At 41.1% G+C, this 20,694-nt stretch overlaps 1 protein-coding gene across 2 annotated transcripts in view; it reads left to right on the top strand.

Moving 5' to 3' along the window:
- The window catches only part of abcf3 (ATP-binding cassette, sub-family F (GCN20), member 3), a 102,048-nt gene that overhangs the window by 57,986 nt on the left and 23,368 nt on the right, over nt 1–20,694 (top strand). For both annotated transcript variants that reach the window (XM_072572178.1, XM_072572179.1), the window contains 3 exons: nt 7,248–7,270; nt 7,867–7,922; nt 17,669–17,869. In XM_072572178.1, the coding sequence (XP_072428279.1) occupies nt 7,248–7,270; nt 7,867–7,922; nt 17,669–17,869 (280 nt within the window). The remainder of the gene's footprint in view (nt 1–7,247; nt 7,271–7,866; nt 7,923–17,668; nt 17,870–20,694) is intronic.

Below are 20,694 nucleotides of genomic sequence, written 5' to 3'. Positions count from 1 at the left end.
ACATTGTGATGTTCGGTATATCCTGCTATAATTTCCTTAACAGTGGATTCTTACAACTCCCCTGTGACACATATTGGATGTACTAGTTTTCTGTGGCCCTCATTCTTGAATAAAGGTGAAAGACCAGCTATTTTTCAATCCACTTCAACCCTTTAAGAAGCTAAGTAATTTTGGAATTCTTTTGTGCCTCAAAAAATGTCTGCAACCACTTTTAAGACTTCAGGGTGCAGACCATCTTGTCCTGAGGACTTATTAGATTTTAGATCTAATGATTTCCTCAGCATCTTTTTCTTGGTGATGATTCTTTTATGTATCCGCTTATTTTTCACTACTTGATTTCCAAGTGTCTTTGAAAAGATTTTGCAAGGCTTGAAGGCAGACAGAAAATATCTGTTCAATTCCTCAACTACTTCCTTATTTTTCATTATCCTGTTTCCTTATTTCCCAGACTTACCCTCTCTCAAGAGAACCAACACTAGTTTTAGTTAGTCTTCTATTTAAATAATAATATAGATGGGTACATGAATAGGAAGGGTTTGGAGGGATATGGGCTGGGTGCTGGCAGTTGGGCCTAGATTGGCTTGGGATATCCAGTTGGCACAGACGGGTTGGACCGAAGGGTCTGTTTCCATGCTGTACATCTCTATGACTCTATGTTGATGTTGCCAGTTGGCTTTCTCTCATACTCTTTTCCCCTCTTCCCCCCCCCCCCCCCCCCCTTATTTCTAGTAATTCATTGGTATTTCTCAAAACAAATCCAATCTTCTAAACTACCACTAACCTTCACAAAATTGTGCAGTGTTCCTTTCAGTGTGATGCTATCCTTAACTTTTTTGTTCAACTGTAAATGATATGTGTTTCTCATAATTTTTATTTTTCACCAGAATGAATCTTTACTGAGTTCGGAAAATGTGTTTTGAAAATTTTCCACTGCAACTCCTGTCTTTTAATCTGGTTTTCCTTTTACTTTAGGCAGCTTGACCTTCCCATTTTGTTGTTACCTTTGTTTAGGTTAAACATTAGTCTTCGGCCCACATTTCTCTCCTCCATACTAAATGTGAAATTCTGTCATGTTATAATCATTGAAAAGCTCCTGTACTACCGGTCTGTTAGTTAATCATATCTCATTGCATATTACCAGGTTTTAGAATTCTTACTAATTGGTTTAATGTACTGCCTGAAGAAATTGTCCCAGAAACCATCTACAAACTTATTTTTTCAGGCTATACATGCCAAGTATCCAATCTACATGTAAATTAAAGTCACCTGTAATTATTGCAGTGCCTTTCTGACATATTCCATTTATTTATTTCTATATACTTTGTTCTGCGTAACTACTGTTAGTGGGCCTATAAACAACCGCCTCCTGCCTCCAAGGTGTTAGGTTCCCTGCCCCACACAGCTCACTTCCACCTCCTCCCAAAAATCAACTAACATGACGATCCAGGCAGACGCATTGTTTCAGCCTGCTCTTGCCCCACGGAACTCAGCTCTTTCGACCTTGACTCTCTTCTCCTCTGGTCCAGTCCCTGCCCACATGCATCTGTAATTTCTCTCTCACTTTATGCCAATTTTGGAATTTCCAGTTTGCAGGTTCCAGCCACTGCCTCTTTATCATGGACATACAATTCCAGGATGGTCTCAGGGCTCGCCGCTGCTTCCTGGAGCAGGCCTGAACCATACCCACCCACCTGCACCCTCCTTCACTTGGCTGAGCTTGTCTTTGCCCTCAACAACTTCTCTTTTAACTCTTCACTTGGCCATCCCTCTGATCTGGAGGCAATGGGTACTCGCATGGGCCGCAGTTATGCCTGTCTTTTCGTTGGGTATGTGGAACATTTTGTTCCAGTCCTATTCTGGCTGCTTCCCTCTCTTGTCCAGAATTGGAATAGTTCATCAATTTTCAGTTTCCAACTCGCCCTCACTGTCAACTGGTCTATCTCTGGCTCCTCCCTTCCCTTCCTTGACATTTGTGTTTCAATTTTTGTGGCTAGACTGGACCCCCATTATAAATCCACTGACACTCACAGTTACCTGGACTATACATCCTCACACCTTGCTTCATGTAAAGACTCCATTCCTTTCTGTCAGTTCCACTGTCTCCATCACATTTGTTCTGATTAGGCCAACTTTGACAAGAGAGCTCTTACAAAATGTCCACCACCTTCCTCATTTGTGGATTTCCCAGTACCGTTATCAACAGGGCCCTCAACTGGGTCCAACCCATCTCCAACACTTCCTCCCCCAACTCTCTCTTCCCTCCCTCAACAAGATTCACTTTGTCCTTACCTACCATCCCACCAGCATCCACATGCAAAGGATCATGAGCTGCCATTTCCGTCGCCTCCAGCGAGATACCTACCAGACACACATTCTCCTCCCCTCACTTGTCCGCCTTCTGCAGCACCCATTCCCTCCGGAACACCCTTGCCAACTCCTTCCTTCGCTCCCAACACCTCCCATGGCACCTTCCCTTGCAACCACCCAAGGTGTAACACCTGTCCATTTACCTCTCCCCTCTCCAAGGGCCCAAACATACCTCCCAGCTGAAACAGCACTTTACCTGCACTTCACACAATCTAGTCTACTGCATTCGTTGCTCCCAATGTGGCCTCCTCTACATTGGGGAAATGAAGCATAGACTGGGTGAGCACTTGGCAGAATGTCTACGTTCTGCCTGCAAAAAAGGCTCTCAGCTTCCAGATGCCTTCCAATTTAACACACCACCCTGTTCCCTGGTCACCATCTCTGTCTCGGGTATACTGCAGTGTTCCAGCAAAGCTCAGCGCAAGCTGGAAGAACAATACCTCATTTTCCACTTGGGGGCCCTGCAGCTCTCCGGACCCAATATCAAGTTCAATAATTGTATGGCCTGAACTCTTCCCATGTCCGAGCCCACTACCCAACACTCTGGGCCTTGTTATAGCCTGCCATTGCACATCACCTATTAGCTATTCACCTTTCTAGCTAGGTCATTATCAACATCTTTGTCTCTCGAACTGTCCTTCTTTCTCTCTTTGGGCTGAATCTCCACCTGTCGTTTACTCCTTACCCCCCTATCTCCTGCATATAATCCAACACTTGCTTAATTACCATCGCTTCTGCGTAAAGGTCACCAGACATGAAACATTAACTCTGATTTCTCTTTACAGATGCTGCCAACCACCTGAGCTTTTCCAGTAACAATTGATTAGGGATAGTCAGTATGATATTGTGCATGAGAAATTGTGTCTTAAAAATTTGAGTTTTTTGTTGGAGAGGTGACCAAGAATATAGATGAAGGCAGAGTGGTAGACATTGTCTGTACTGACTTTAGCAATTTCTTCGACAAGACTCTGCATGGTAGACTCGTTAGTAAGATCAAATCACTTGGTATCCGCGGAGAGCTATTCAGCTGGATAGAAAATTGGGAGACAGAGGGTTGTAATTCATCTGGGAGGGCCTGTGACCACCAGGATCAGTGCTGGGTCCACTATTCATTTATATCAATGATTTGGATGAGAATATAGGAAGCATGGTTGGTAAGTTTTCAGATGGCACGAAAATTGGTGGTTATAGGGGACAGCAAAGAACGTTTTGTTAGAATATAACAGGATCTTGATCAGTTGGGCCACTGGGCTGAGGAATGGCAGATGGAATTTAATTCTGATAAATGCAAGATGTTGTATGTTACTAGCAGAAAAGCCAGGGTGGGACTTGCACAGTTAATGTTAGGATCTTGGGGAGTGTTGTTGAACAGAGAAACATAGGGGTGCAAGTACGCAGTTCTTTGAAAGTAGCATCTTTCTAACAGATAAGACAGGGTGGTGAGGAAGCATTTGGCACACGTGCCTTCATCAGTGAGAGCATTGAGTGCAGGATTTGGGACATCATATTACAGCTGTGCAAGACATTGGTAAGGCCACATTTGGAGTATGGCATACAATTCTGGTTGCCCTACAATATAAAGGATGTTATTAAACTGGAAAGGATGCAAAGAAGATTTACAAGGGTTTTAACAAGGTTTGAGTTATAAGAAAAGGCTGGATAGGCTGGAGGTTTCTCCCCCTTGGAGCACAGGAAGGTGAGAGGTTGACCTTTAGACATTTATAAAATCATGAGGGGCATAGATAAAGTGAATAGGCAAGGTCTTTTCTCCAGGATACAAACTAGAGGTCCTGGTTGAAGGCAAGAGGGGAAAGATTTAAAAGGGACCTTTTTCACACAGGGTGGTGCATATATGACACGAGCTGCCAGAGGAAGTGGTGGAGACTGGTACAATTATAACACTTAAAAGGCATTTGAACAAGTACATGAATAGGAGCAGTTTAGAAGGATATGGGCCAAATGCAAGCAAATGGAGCTAGTTCAGTTTAGGAAACCTGATCGATGTGGATGAGGTGTGCCAAGGAGCATGGAAACTGGCCCTATGACTGTATGACTCTACATACTGAGGACCTAGATTAATAGAGCTTCCCTACAATGCTTTTAACTTGGTTCCCTGTATCTATGAAATGTTATAGTGTGGAGGTGCTGGTGTTGGACTGGGTTGGACAAGGTCAAAAATCTCATGACACCAGGTTATAGCCCAACAGGTTTATTTGAAAATGTGAGCATTTGGAACACTGCTCCTTTCTCAGGCGTAGTAGGAGGACTACACCTGAGGAAGGAGCAGAGCTCCGAAAGCTTGTATTTAGAAATAAATTTATTGGACCAAAACCTTGTGTTGTGATTTTTGACCTTTTTAAGATGTTGGATAACCTCAATGTTCAGGTCAACATACCTCTTCAGTCATGTCACTGTGAATTTATGTCCACCTGTGCTAACAATTCATATATTTTGTTAAAAATGTTGAGCATGCTCACATGCAGAGCCTTTAAGTTTGCCTGTTTGTCATTTTTGCAACTTTTGCCCTTATCTATTGGTACACTCTCTTTTCTTTAAATTCACTCATGGGATGTATGTGACATTTATTGCCCATCCCGAGTTGCCCTTCAGAGTCTAATCATGAGCTGCTGCCTTCAACCTCTATACTCAGATTATCGTTTTCAGTATCTCTACTATTCTCTATTCCTTCAATGTTTTCCTTTTAGTTTTTGTGTACTTTCTTCACCTGATGTCTCCTCCCCACTCCCCAACCCTGCTTTATTTAGTTTAAAGCCTGTTCTAGCACCTGAGCAATATGATCTGCAAGAAGTGTTTTCCCAGTGCAATTCTGATAAAGACCACCCAGTGATACAGATCCCACTTTTCCCAATATTGGTGTCAGTGTCACATGAATCAAACCCCATTTCTTCCATAATCAATCTTCAAGCCATGCACTCATCTCCTCAGTCTTATTTACCCTAAACCAAATGTATCATTTGTAGGTAGACGGCCTGTCACTCCTACCCTGCATCATTGCTGCAATTTTTTTGCTTGCCTAAACATTCCAATCCTCCACATACTCCGGCAAAATGTGATCAGTAGGTAAAGCTGGGAAATCCATTTGTTGTCTTAATGACTTAATGTGCAAGCATCAGGCATCTATATGAACCAGTTTTGCTCTCCCTGTAATGGGTGGGATAAATTTACTGAAGGAGAAAATATGAAAGGGTCAAACATCCCTGAAAGTGGATAAATTCAAGACCTATATGATGAGTCCCAAGATGCTACAACAGATAAAGAGATAGTGGAGGCTCTAATCATCATTTTCTAATTCTCCCTGTATTTTTTTTGTGGTGTTGGTAGACAGCTAATGAATGTACTCTTGTTTAAACAAGCAGAAACAGTAATTGTAGCTAGTCAGCATCACCTAGTGGCCTAATCAGTATTAATCGCCATTTATATGGCTCTGATTAAGTTTCTGTTTCACAATGGAGTTTGTTCAAAATAGCAACAAGGAGGATGAATGTGCTTTTGATGTAATCTACAAAGATTTTATCAACGCTTTTGATAAGGTCTCATATTCCAGACTGGTCTGAAAAGTTACCATTGATAGGATCCAAGAGAAAGTAGCAAGCTGGGTCTAAAATTTGTTAAGTGGCAGGAAGTGAACAATAAAGGTCAAGATCATGCTATGTAACCTTGGAATTAGGAGCAAGCACTTGGATTGAGTTCCTTATCGCTTGAGTAGTGATATAGTTCTACTCATCCTATTCCATCAAATAGGCAATTCCAGCAGAGACAAGACTTTGTTACTTTGAGGAAAGATTGGGGCGGCTGGATCTTTTAAAAATTTGGAACAGAGAAGACTGAGGGGATTCAATTGAAATGTATAAAATTGATGTTAGGGACATATTTACGTTTGCATAGATAACAAAGAATATAAATTTAAAGGAATTGGGAATTCTTTTATGCAGAGTGTAATCGGGGGCCTGGAACTCACTACCTGAAAATGTTGTAAAATATACCAGAAACCCTTAGTACATTTCAAAGCTAATAGGATTGCTGCCAAACCTCCATACAGGTCAGTTAAAGGAAGATGAAATTTAAACTTGGCTGAATAGCTTCTTTTCCTCTTGCAAATTTTCTAGGTTTTGAGTTGTACAAAATACAAATTAAACTCTGCTAAGATTCCTCATGTACAAGGGTCCAGTAGTGTAGCGGTTTGTGACTGACCGCAAACTAGAGAAGTACAGCATGGTGGACTGTGAATTTGAATTGTTTATAGAAATAAAAATCTACATGAAACTAAAAGGCTGGTATCAGTAAAGTTAACTCTGGTCGTTGGAATGGTCTGATAACCGAGCTGGTTCGATAGTGTCCCCCTAGGAATGGAATCCTGCCATCCTTCTGATTTGGCTTCCATGTGACTCCACTTCCCTTAGAGCTGCACCCTTTGGACCCATGCTGTTGGTCCCACATTATCAAATTCCCTGATGACATGCATTTTTGTTTTTGCATAATTGTAATAGCAAAGAAATTGTGCTGAATTAATTATTATGCAGAGGACCAGCTACTTAACAGCCTGTTGTTGTCGAAAGTTGTTTCTACTTGGTGCTACCATATAGCATCAAGGAATGAGCTCTATCCTATAATTTAATAGTTCACTTGATACCTCAACTTGCCATGCCTTCTTGTTGTTTTATGGTTTTGCTGAAAACATTTCTTCAAAGGTGCTGAATCTTGGAGCTTGGACAGCCCAGGCAAGCCATAGCTACTCTGCTTGCTATCAGGTTGAAATCAGGCTTCAAGTTCAGGTCTGTTTAGAACTGGTTAAAAGCAATTTGATCTCAATTTAGATAATTGACTAATGATCGTGTGTTTTTACATTTTTTGTTTCTCAGGCCGGATCTTTTGTTACTAGATGGTAAGTTAATTGCACTGATGTTCATGTCGCATCTTATTGCACCATTTAGTGTTGCAGAACTCTTGATATTTAATGAATTGGGTTGAAGGGCGATTGCTCTTAGGTAATTAGTGTATATGTACTATCTGGCCAGTACCTGGAGTAGACTTGCCTTAAAATCTCAGTAGTTTTTCTCAAAGTACTGTTATACGTTTGATGGCACATTGACTTTTGTAACCATAATGGTAAAACCACTTGCATCTGTAGTCCTCATGCATAGCCAGTTATTCATTCTGTACCGTTTATTAAGGGAACAGTTCTTCCACACTTTACCCCAAATCCAAGAGGACGGTGCAGCAAATGATCTCTCTGGAAAAGGCCAGTGAAGATAGCCTTTTCTGTAGGGAATATTCTTGAAAAACTTGTGTTATGATCATGTACAATCCCCTCTTGAGATACTTGAGGATGAAGAATGAATAAGTGGGTTCTGTAAATGGTAGCGAGAGCTATTGTTTGACTGCAACATGCAAGCTTGTCAAATCCTGTTAAATTTGTTTTGTTTGTGAAATATTTCACTGAAACCAATAAACTTAATCTAAGTGACTTCTTGTTGTTAGAACCTACAAACATGTTGGATGTGCGAGCCATCCTCTGGTTGGAAAACTATTTACAGGTGAGTCATTGATTTTTTCCAAGATAAAAAGCAATGCCATTTTACATTACATTCCCTCCAGTACATTGAGAATTGGTTCACTTGTAATGTGCTGTTGAATTTCTTTGCAGTTTCTAAAATGTATTGTAGCCATCTCAGTTCACTTTTTCCCCACCCCCATGTTAAATTTGCAGAGGGTCGTCATACTGCAGAATCACTGACTTCTCTCAGGTGGGATGAATCATCAGATGATTGAGGGACACCATTTTGTATTTGCAAGTTTTACTGCATTTATTGTATGGCGAAATGGAATTCGCAGTCCTAAGTTGGCTTCTTTGTCTTTCCTCTGCCGCAGTTCAACCTCACGGTCAAGCTGCTGTGCCTAGCACCTTGACGGTTTGTGTTGTGCTATGTTGGGCATTCAGCGGGTTTTTCCTTCTGGCCAGTGGCTTCCATGCTTTCGGGCTATCTTGAACATATAAGTATACCTTTTTTGTTTGGCTGCTCTTTTGAGTGTGATCAGCAGAAGCCAAAAGATACATCCAAACACAATGGTCTATTCATTTGAAATTGTTCTTCAGGTGCAGGGCTTTGATGCCATGAGACACAGCTTCATGGAGAATGCCACATGTGTCAAATGGTCCTCCCGTTGATCTTCAGGAGGTGTTATGAGCACTACTGCTTTAACAGATGATCAAGGTTCTACTGCAAGAGAGGAGGGTGGCCAACACAATAGTCTGCATACACTCCAGGTAGAACATGTAAGGCTAGCCAGGGATGTTTTAGGAGAGTGATGTGCAAGGGTAACAAAAGTGGAGTTGGAGATTTCAGCAGCAAATGAGCTGAATGGAGGCAAAGTTGAGTGAAGTTACAGTGATGCAAGTCGGCAAACCCGGTAACAATGTGAATTTGGTGGTTGAAACTGTTGACACCAAAGTAACGAATGAGTTTGTTCAGCCTGAGATTGAAGACAGCATGTGTGACATGTGCCAAGGATAGTATCTTTTGCATTCTCAAAACATTGCTGGAAGAAAGATCTCATTTTGTACTGGGTATTGGCTATATTTTGGCAAGTGATGGTGAGGGGTGATAATAAAGTAGAACCAGGTGTCATCAGTATCCCAGTTGAAAAGTCACTATATTTTAAATGATTTTGATAAAGGACAACGTGTGATTTTGAAAAACATGGGATCCAGGGATTAATACTTGTTGAAAACACCAATGGTAATGGCAGAAGAGTAAAAAGAGAAGCTGTTGGAGATGTTTCTTTGGTTCGGAGTCAGCACAAGGGTGGAATCAGATGAGAGCAATTTTGATCTACTGGATGTTGATAGAAGGCATTGGAAAACAATGCTGTTGTCATCCTGTGTCAAAACTGCTGACGAGAAGGGTGATGAGGTACATCATTTTTGACTTTGATAAGAGCTGGTCTAAAACTGTTGCTGGAGTGTAATCCTACACATGTAGGAATTCAACCCTGGAATCCAAGAGGTGTGCAGCATGGAAACAGACCCTTTGGTCCAACTCCTCCCATGCCAGCCAAATATCCTAACCTGATCTAGTCCCATTTGACAGCACTTGGCCCATATCCCTCTAAACCCTTCCTATTCATATACCCATCTAGATGCCTTTTAAATACTGTAATTGTACCAGCCTCAAACACTTTGGCAGTTCATTCCATACACGCACCACCCTCTACATGGAAAAGGTTGCCCTAACCAATGACCTCCCAACTCCTATACTCAATGATCTAACCAATAAAGGAAAGCATACCAAACGCTGCCTCACTATCCTATCTATCTGCAATTCTATTTTGAAGGAACGATGAACCTGCACTCCAAGGTCTCTTTGTTCAGCAACACTTAGCAGGACCTTACCATTAAGTGTATAAGTCATGCTCTGATTTGCTTTCCAAAATGCAGCACCTCACATTTATCTGAATTAAACTCCATCTGCCCCTCCTCAGCCAATTGGCCCATCTGATCAAGGTCCCATTGTACTCTGAGGTAACCTTCTTCGCTGTCCACTACACCTCCAATTTTGGTGTCATTTGCAAACTTACTAACTATACCTCCTATGTTCACATCAAATCATTTATATAAATGACATAACTTAGTGGACCCAGCGCTGATCCTTGTGGCACACCACTGGTCACAGGCCTCCAATCTGAAAAGCAACCTTCCACTACCCTCTGTGTTCTACCTTTGAGCCAGTTCTGTATCCAAATGGCTAGTTCTTCTTGTATTCCATGAGATCTAACCTTGCTAACCAGTTTCCCATGGAGAACCTTGTCGAACACCTTACTGAAGTATATTGCTGTGCCTTCATCAATCCTCTTTATTACTTTTCAAAAAATTCAATCAAGTTTGTGAGACATGATTTCCCACGCACAAAGCCATGCTAACCGTCACTAATCAGTCCTTGTCTTTCCAAATACATATAAATTCTGTCCCTCAGGATTCCCTCCAGCAACTTGCCCACCACCAATGTCAGGCTCAACAGTCTATAGTTCCCTGGCTTCTCCTTACCACCTTTCTTAAACAGTGGTACCATGTTAGCATTCGTCGAGTCTTCCAGCACCTCATCTGTGACTATTGATACAAATACCTCTGCAAGGGGCCCAGCAATCACTTCCCTCGCTTCCCACAGAGTTCTAGGGTACACCTGATCAGCTCCTGGGTATTAAAAATATGTTGCTGGAAAAGCGCAGCAGGTCAGGCAGCATCCAAGGAGAAGGAGAATCGACATTTCGGGCATAAGCTCTCCTGGGTATATCTACTTTTATGCATTTCAAGACATCCAGCACCACCACCTCTGCAATTTGGACATTTTTCAAGATGTCACCATCTTTTTCCCCACATTCTATATCTCCTCTATCCTTTTCCACAGTAAACACTGGTGCAAAACACTCGTTTAGTATCTTTTCCCCCATCTGTGGCTCCACACATAGGCTGCCATGGTGAGCTTTGAGGGGTCCTATTCTCTCCAGAATTATCTTTTTGTCCTTAATATATTTATAAAAACCTTTGGATTCTCCTTAACCCTATTTGCCAAAGCTATCTCCTGTCCCCTTTTTGCCCTCCTGATTTCTCTCTTAAGTATGCTCCTACTGCCTTTATACTCTTATGAGGATTCCCTCAATCTGTCCTGTCTATACCTGACATATGTTTTCTTCTTTTTAATCAACCCCTCAGTTTCTCTAGTCATCCAGCTTTCCCTACACCAACCAGCCTTTATTTTCCTCCCTTAGTACAGTAATGCTATCCCTAATCAAAAACGCCACTCTCCCTCCTCCCTTGCTCCTCCTTTCTATCCTTCCTATAGCATTTGTATCCTGCCAGTCCTGTCAATCCTTGAGCCATGTTTCTGTAATTGCTATGATAACCCAGTCACATGTTCCTTGCCATGCCCTGAGTTCATCTGCCTTCCCTGTTAGGCCTCTCATTTTGAAGTAAATGCAGTTTAATTTATCAGGCCTACCTTGTTTTCTGCTTTGGTGCATATATGGAATGAGCTGCCAGAGGAGGTAGTGGAGGCTGGTACAATTACAGCATTTGAAGGTCATCTGGATGGGTATTTGAATAGGAAAGGTTTAGAGGGATATGAGCCAAGTGCTGGAAAATGGGACTAGATTAGGTTAGGATATCTGGTCAGCATGGGTGAGTTGGACCGAAGGGTCTGTTTCTGTGTTGTACGTCTCTGTCTCCATGGTTGAATTCCTACATCAATAGGATTACACTCCAGCAACAGTTTGAGACCAGCTCTTATCAAAGGCAAAATGATGTACCTCCTCACCCTTCTCGTCTTCGGTTTTGACATTGGATGACCACACCATTGTTTTCCAATGCAATCTATCAACATCCAGTAGACTAAAATTGCTCTTATCTGATTCCACTCTTGTGTACTGATTCCAAGTCAAAGAATCATCTCCAATAGCTTCTCTTTTCACTCGTCTGCCATTACCATTGGTGTTCAATGAGTAGTAATCCTTGGCTCCCTTGTTTTTCTAATTCACAAGTTGCTCACCAGAGTTACTGGAAACAAGAAATGTGGAGTTGGAACATCGTGAAGAATTTTGGAGAGCAAAGTAAGGGTGGAAATGATGCTCTGGCTCTCTAAGGTAGAGATGGCTAAGGAAAAGCAAATTTGAATGATGGATAGGCAGTATTTGAGGAAGGGCATCTGTTAACAGGATCAGCTATGGGAGCAGGGAGGTCTCTTGCCTGCATGAATGTTTTCTTATCTTAAAAGCACTATAAATAAAAGATTGTTTTGGGGCAAATGTTCAAAAGTAAAACTCACATTTATGTTGCACCTGAGTATTGCTGAAGCATTTGAACAGCTTTATGTGCACAATCAATTACTTTGAAGTATATTTGTAGTAAACAAATGAAGCAGACATTTTGAATTCAATGAGCTGTGAGAAGAATGGCAATTAATTATTTTTTGTTGAATGAAGATAACTTGTTAATAATTTGGAGTATGTTTGACCTTAAATCTGTGCTTGAGCAGGCAGTGGAGCCTTGGTTTCTTGTCTCATCCAAAGGCTGACATTCCTAAAGAACTGCAGTGTTGTCTCTCAGAATGGGTTTTAAACAGTCAGCAAGTGATACAGTGGGTTATGACAGGAAGAAGAATACAATATTCTAATTGCAAAGTGCAAGAGCTTTGCACTGGTCTCTTATTCTGTTCAGGTCATTTAGATAGAAAACTCATTTTATTATCTGTCAAGCAGAATCTCTTGAAAACAAGTATGCCTGTTGCTGAAAAATAATATATTAGGCAATTTCACTTTGGCAGAAGTGAGAGATTTTGAACCTGGTCTACACGATTATGTGCTGAATATGCAAAGCTGACATTATTCGGAACAGTGAGCTTAAATGAAATAGGTTAGGATGTAAGGTTAAACATTTGCAGCTCATTCCTGATATGCTGCTCGTAGTTGTTTGTATACATATCCAAACAATAGCATGACCTGTGTCTAAGTAAAATAACTTGCTGTGTTGAGTTGTTTGGTACTGATACACTAATGGGTTTGCAGGATGCTTAAAGGCCTCAATAAAGGCTAAATAAATTTGACCACCACATCATGAAAATTACACTGTTCAATAATAAAACACGGCAAGTATATAAGTGTCTGTCTGAGGAATGACCAACAATGATGAGGGAATTGAAAAATATAAGGCTTGCATTTATGCATGATCTTGGTATGTTTCCATGTTTTCTTGCCAGTTACATACAATAATAACAACTTCAAAAGTAATATAGGGAAATGTCAGTTTTGATTGAGTTAATCAGCCTTGCTCAACTTCTTTCTTTGCACAGAGAAACAGGTTCATGTATTGTTTCCCTAAGATGACATGAAAAAATCTTGTGTAATGAAAATGGACTTGCTAGGCTATTTTAGAATGCAGTTGTGGATAGTGACGAAGAATGTTGTAGGTTACAGAGAGACATGGATAAGCTGTAGAGCTGGGCTGAGAGGTGGTAAATGGAGTTTAATGCAGACAAGTGTGAGGTGATTCACTTTGGAAGGAGTAACAGGAATGCAGAATACTGGGCTAATGGTAAGATTCTTGGTAGTGTAGATGAGCAGAAAGATCTCACTGTCCAGGTAGATAGATTTTTTGAAAGTTGCCACCCGAGTTGATAGGATTGTTAAGAAGGCGTACAGTGTGTTAGCTTTTATTGGTAGAGGGATTGAGTTTTGGAACCATAAGATCATGCTGCAGCTGTATGAATGTTTGGTGTGGCCACACTTGGAGAATTACGTACAGTTCTAGTCACCGCATTGTAGGAAGGATGTGGAAGCCTTGGAAAGGGTTCAGAGGAGATTTATTCGGACGTTGCCTGGTATGGAGGGAAGGTCTTACAAGGAAAGGCTGAGGGACTTGAGGCTGTTTTCGTTAGAGGGTAAAGGTTGAGAGGTGACTTATTTGAGACATATAGTTAGAGGGTTAGATAGGTTGGACAGTAAGACCCTTTTTCCTTGGATGGTGATGGCTAGCACAAGGGGACATAACCTTAAATTGAGGGGGGATAGATATAGGTCAGCTGTCAGACGTAGTTTCTTTACTCAGTGTAGTAGGGGCATAGAATGCACTGCCTACAACAGTAGTAGACTTGCCAACTGTAAAGGCGTTTAAATGGTCATTGGATAGGCATATGGATGAAAATGGAATAGTGTAGGCTAGATGGGCTTCAGATTGGTTCCACAGATTAGCGCAACATTGAGGGCCGAAGGGCCTGTACTCTGCTGTATTGTTCTATGTTCTAATTGATAACCATGCACGCTGCTGTGGGTCCAAAGTCATATGTAAGTTAGACCAGATGAGGAGAGTAAATTTCCTTCCTTAAAGGGCATTTGTGAACCAGATGGGCTTTTACAACGGTTGTTGATCATTTCGTGGTCACTGTTCTGAGACTGTTTCAATTCCAGATTTTTAAAAATTTTTCTATTTCCAATTTGTGTTCTTTTAAGGACAGTATTGGGCTTTGCTTTGATACACCTGATAGAGTATACTAATGTTGTTCCCTTTTTTAAGAAGGGGAGTCGGGACAACCCCGGTAACTATAGGCCAGTGAGCCTTCCTTCAGTTGTGGGTAAGGCGTTGGAAAATGTTATGAGAGAGGATTTACAATCATCTGAAAAGGCATAATTTGATTAGGGATGGTCAACACAGTTTTGTGAAGCATAGGTCATGCCTAATTAACCTTATTGAATTCTTCGAAAAGGTCATGAAACAAGTGGATGAAGGTAAAGCGGTTGATGCGGTGTATAGTAAGGTGTTTGATAAGGTTCCACATCATAGGCCATTACACAAAATATAGAATTTCAGGATTGAAGGTGATATAGCGGTTAGGATCAGAAATTGGCTAGCTGAAAGAAGGTGGTGGTTGGTGGGAAATGTTCATCCTGGAACTCAGTTACCAGTGATTTGCCGCAAGGATCTGTTTTGGGGCCACTGCTGTTTGTCATTTTTAGAAATGATCTGGAGGTGGATGAACAGAGAGATCTGTGTCCAGGTGCATAAATCCCTGAAAGTTGCCAACCAGATTGATAGGGTTGTTAAGAAGGCATGTGGTGTGTTACTGTTTTTTGGTCGGGGAATTGAGTTTCGGAACCATGAGGTCATGCTTCAGCTATACAAGACACTGGTGAGGCTGCACCTCGAGTATTGTGTACAGTTCTGATCACCACATTATAGGAAGGATGTGGAAGCTTTGGAAAGGGTTCAGAGGAGATTGAGTAGGATGCTGCCTGGTATGGAACGAATGTCTTATGAGGAAAGGCTGAGGGAACTGAGACTATTTTCATTGGAGAGAAGAAGGTTAAGAGATGACTTAATTGAGGCAAAAAATAATCAGCGTGTTAGATAGTGAGAGCCTCAGTCTTTAGCCCCATTTGTTTCCCTAGCACTTTTTCTCTAGTGATAGGTATTCTATTTATTTCCTTGCCTATTTTTGTTCCTTAATTGTTTAGTAACTTTAGAATGTTATTAATGTCATCTTCTGTGAAGATTGTTGCAAAGAATTTACTCCACTCTTCTGCCATTTCTTGGCTCCACATTATTACTTCTCCAGACTCCTCCACTGAGGAGATTTTGTTTTATTTTGGGTTCTCTCTTTTTTTATATACAATTAAAGAACTTTTGCTGTCAATCTTAATATCACTTGCTAGTTTACCTTCAAAGTTTATTTTCGTTTTTTTGGGTCACCCTTTATAACTTACCCAATCCTCTGACTTACCACTAATTTTTGCCACGTTGTATGTTTTTCTTCTTTCAATTTGATGCTATCCTTAACTTTTTCTTATTTAACAACGGTTGACCTATCTCATTCCTAGAATCCTCCTTCCTCCCTGGGACATACTGTTAGTGTGAGAATGAACCAAGCTAATTTAATCTTTTAGGTAAAAACAATGACTGCAGATGCTGAAAATCAAATACTGGATTAGTGGTGCTGGAAGAGCACAGCAGTTCAGGCAGCATCCAACGAGCAGCGAAATCAACGTTTCGGGCAAAAGCAATTTAATCTTTTGATGAGTGTATATGAATCAGGAGCAGAAGTAGACCATTTGTGTTTTGAACCAGTTGTTTTGATTTCCACATCCTCTGAATCTTTTAGATTCTTGTTAGACAGGGGAATCAGCTACCTGTACTTCATACACACTGCTGCAACTGTGCACAGGTTGTGGAGGTAGTAATTGTTTATGATGTTGGATGAGGTGTCACATGTACAAGGACTTTCAAAAACTGATGAAGTGCCACATAATCAGCTTACCACAATTTCGATCCCCATCAAATAGAAGAAGCAAGGGTGCCAGGTTGGTTGAGTGACAGGAAGCAGTAATGATGATGGGTTCTTTTCAGACTGAAGGAAAATGCATAGTGGGGTTGCCCACGGGCCAATAATGAGACCGGTGCTTTCCTTTGTCTTGCTTAATAACCTAGACTTAATGTTAAACTTTCAAAATGATGGAAAACTTAGATTATCGCAAACTGAGGAGGAAAGTGATGATAAGCTTCAAGGGTATATCAATTGGATTGACCCTTGATGGAGGGGATGTAATGCAGAAAAGGATGAAGTGAATCATTTGGTAGATAATATTTGGGAAGGCAATAAAAATTAAAGGCTGCAGTTCTAAGCTATGCAGCAATAGACCTGGGAAATATGTTAGCACAAATTCTTAGGGTGGACTGAGAAATTTGTTAAAAGAGCTTTAGGGATACTGTGTTTTATCAGCAGAGGCATTTTTTAAAAAAAAGACTTGATCATCCTCAGCTGATGGTGTCCAATTCTAGGTGTCCACATGTTAATAAAGATATGAAAACTTCAGGTAGTGCATAAAAGATTTGTGAGAATAGTTCCAGCAATGAAGGAATTCTATTAAATGTATAGATTCGAAAAGTAGGGTTACTTTGCTTTTATTTTGCAGTAGAGAAGGTATAGAGGAGTTTTCAAGAAGATTTTAAAATAGGAGTGAGTCCAGGTGGAGCAAATAGGGAGGAAACCTTCCACTGATGAGCAGAGTCAAAAACCAGAAGACATTGCCACAAGCGAATGCACAAGAATGAAGGGTGATAACTAACAGTGACTGGAGGGAAAACATAAGTGGTTGGGATTTGGAATGCATTCCCTGAGAATATGGTGGAGGCAGATTCCAGAGGAAGGGATGGCATAATGCTATTGCCATTGGGTCAGTGATCTAGGTAGCGTTGTGGTGACCTGAGTTTGAATCTTATCATGGCAAGTGACAGAACTTAACCTCCAGTTCTTTTTAAAAAGAATTAAAAGCCTAATCATGGCTGTGAAACTATGGTCAATTGTTGTAAAAACCCATCCTTTAGGGAGGGTAATCTCTCATCTATATCTAGCCATGTGACTCCAGATCCAAAACTATGTTGGCTCTTAACTGTCCCCTGGATGAAAAGGGTTTGGCAACAAATTTTGACCCAGCCAGTGGTGTCCATATCTCATGAAAATTTGTTAAGCACCTACAGGACAAAATTTGCAGTTGACGAATGGGACTAAATGATTTGCTCTTGCACAGACCCTGCATGGATACAATTGGCGACTAGACTCCTTCCATGATGTAACTGCTTTGAGAATGTCAAAGCACTTAATTCTAAGAGACTTTATTTATTGGAATAACCTATTAGCTGAATCGGCTGTTGCCTTGTAAGCGAACGTCTGCTCAAGTCAGGTGTGACTGGTGTATTGTGCACAAAAGAATCTATCTGCTGAAACTTGTGTTCTTCTTTTAGACCTGGCAGTCCACTATCTTGGTGGTGTCGCACGATCGCAACTTCCTAAATGCTGTGGCGACCGACATTGTTCACTTGCACTCTCAGCGCCTGGAAACCTATCGGGGTGACTATGAGAACTTTGTAAAGACCAAAGAGGAAAGATTGAAAAACCAGCAGCGCGAGTATGAAGCTCAGCAGCAGTACAGAGAGCACATACAGGTATGTATTTACCCTAGCTGGCAAGGAATCAGAGGGCAACTGGCTTTGAGTTTCCTTCAGATTTATGCCCAGAGACCCACCTAAGCAATGCACGAACTTGTTAAGACCATGAAACATAGAAGCAGAAGTAGGTCATTCTGCCCATCAAGTCTACTTTGCTATCAAATAAGACCATGAGTGATCTGATAATCCTCAACTTTCCTTTCCTTCCCTTTCCCCACAACCCTTGATTCCTTTAGTAATTAAAAATCTATCCATCTCAGTCTATCCTTCTTAATGACCCAGCCTCAGCAGTTCTCTGTGGTAAAGAATTCCATAAATCCACTACCCTTTGAGAGAAGTTCCTCCTGAGTCGTGTAGATCCACACTACAGAAAAGGCTGTTCATTCCATCAAGTCTGTGCCAGTCAAACCAACCACCAAACTGTCCTAATCCCATTTTCCAACACTTGTATTCCTTGTCATTGTAAGTGTGCATCTATTGAGGGTTCCTGCCTCCAACCTTACAGACAGTGAATTCCAAATTCCTACCACCCTCTAAATGAAAGGTTTTTTCCTCAGACCTTTCTAAACTTCCTGTCCCTCACCTTAAATTATTGCCTCTTGGTCATATCATAGAATCCCTACAGGTCCTTCAGCCCAACAAGTCCACGCTCGCTCTCTGAAGAGTAACCCATCCAGACCCATTTCCCTACGTTTAGCCCTGACTAATGCACCCATCCTACACATCCCTGAACACTATGGACAATTTAGCACGGCTAATTCACTTAACCTACACATCTTTGTATTTTGGGAGCAAAACGGAGCACCAGGAGGAAACCTACGCAGATACAGGGAGAATGTGCAAACTCCACAAAGACAGTTGCACAAGACTGGCATCGAACCCGGTTGCTGGCACTGTGAGGCAGCAGTGCTAACCACTGAGCCACTGTGCTGCCCGTTGATTAGGGAAGGGGCAGAGAATACAAAGTTATGGACCGAATGGTTGAAAAAGAGATTAGGACAGTTTGGTGGTTGGTTTTGACCAGCACAGACTTGATGGGTTTGAACACCTTTTCTGTGGTATGGATCTATATGATTCAGGAGGAATTTCTCCTCTCAAAGGGTAGTGAATTGGTGGAGTTCTTTACCACACAGAACTGCTGAGCCTGGGTGATTGGTCATTGATCCTTCCTCAAAGGCAAAAGTTTCTTCATTTGTACCCTGTCTATGCCACTCATAATTTTTTACATCTCAATCATGTCCTGTCCCAATTTCCTCTATTCTAAGGGGAAGAAAACCCCAGTCTATCCAATCTCTCTTCATAATTGAAACTCTCCCACCCAGACAACATCCTGGTAAGTCTCCTCTGCACACTCTGCAGTACTATCACATAATCTATGTCTTAAATGAGTGTGCTCTTAGAGATTATGGCCTCTGGTCTGAGGTACTCACAGAAGGAGAAACACCTCTGTGTCCACTCTGTCAAGTCTCCTAAAAATCTTTTCCTGTTTCTGAAAATCACGTTTTTAAGATTGTATCTTTTTGAGCTGACTAATTTTTCAACATTCTTTACTTATCCTCTTTTGAGGTGGTTCTGTTTTCGATCTTGAAAATATCTTTATTGCTTCATTGTTTCCTCAGTTGCAGTTTCTTAAAGCGTGGTGTAGCTGAGGTATATGACTGGGTGGGTTGTGATTGAAAGTTCTTATTAAGATTGGAGCATGGATGTAATCTTAACTTGCAGAAATTCAAGTCTATTGTATGGAGCAATGTCATTTTGTAATTTTTTTCTTACAAAATATCTCCGTTATTATTTGAGTATCCCAATGTAATACTGGCTTGTGCATACTGCATAAGCCCAGGTACACCCCTCAGTTCTATTGTATTGGCCAATTTTACTTTGCAAAAAACAACTCGCATGATAAATTGCCTACAGTGACTTTTGCCCTGTGCAAGGGGAATAGAATGGTCAGCTCCTGATCACTACCAAGGAGATGCAGCTAAAAGGTTTGGATGACAGGATCAAACCTCCCACCTGTAACACCAGTCACCTTTCAACTTGTTTTTTCTCTCGCACCTCCCACTTCCACTTCATTCTTGAATAGCTTGGTGACGGTTGATGGTGAGTTCAATATATCAAAAAGCACCTGTTGGATTGTAATCCAGGCAAAACTTTTGAAAGGGAAAAAAAATAGTTAACAGGTGGTTTGCTGAACATTTCTTTCACATTTTGATTTATTTCCTTTTCATCTTCATCCCTGTGTGATTCTAATATGTGTGAAACTCTGCCTCAGCAATCTTACAGATAATTTAATTGCAGCACTGAATTGTGGGATTTCTGGGAACAGTACAGTCAATTGTGTCAAGTTGATGTAGAACCTTCATTAATTTTTCTATGCCATAATGATCTAATATTTACTCTTGGGGCCAATGCAAAAAGAAATACTGATCTTCATAATTTGAAATCTAACTGATCTGTAAAACTTAAGCAATGCAGGGATGCAGTACTGGTGAGTACAGGTCTGTCACTATAAAATCAAGGTGCAATACTCCTGTGGACAGACTATTATTGTATAACAATGGGGTACGGTACTGTTGGGAATGGGTCTGTTGCTGTATAACACTGGATTGCAGTACTACTGAGATCAAGTCTGTCACTGTATAACACTGAGTTGCAGTATTTGAGGACAAATCTGTCACTATATCACTGGGGATACAATATTGTTGGGTTCTGGTCTGTCGTGGCACTTTTCAGAATAAAATGATTCAGTGCTTCGATACGGAGAAATTATTCCCTCTGGTGGTGAATCCATTGTTAAAAAGAAAACACAATTCTAGAGTTAG

The sequence above is a fragment of the Chiloscyllium punctatum genome, chromosome 6 (genome assembly GCF_047496795.1).
Source record: "Chiloscyllium punctatum isolate Juve2018m chromosome 6, sChiPun1.3, whole genome shotgun sequence".
NCBI classification, from domain to species: Eukaryota; Metazoa; Chordata; class Chondrichthyes; order Orectolobiformes; family Hemiscylliidae; genus Chiloscyllium; species Chiloscyllium punctatum.
This window is presented reverse-complemented; position numbering and strand designations above follow the sequence as displayed.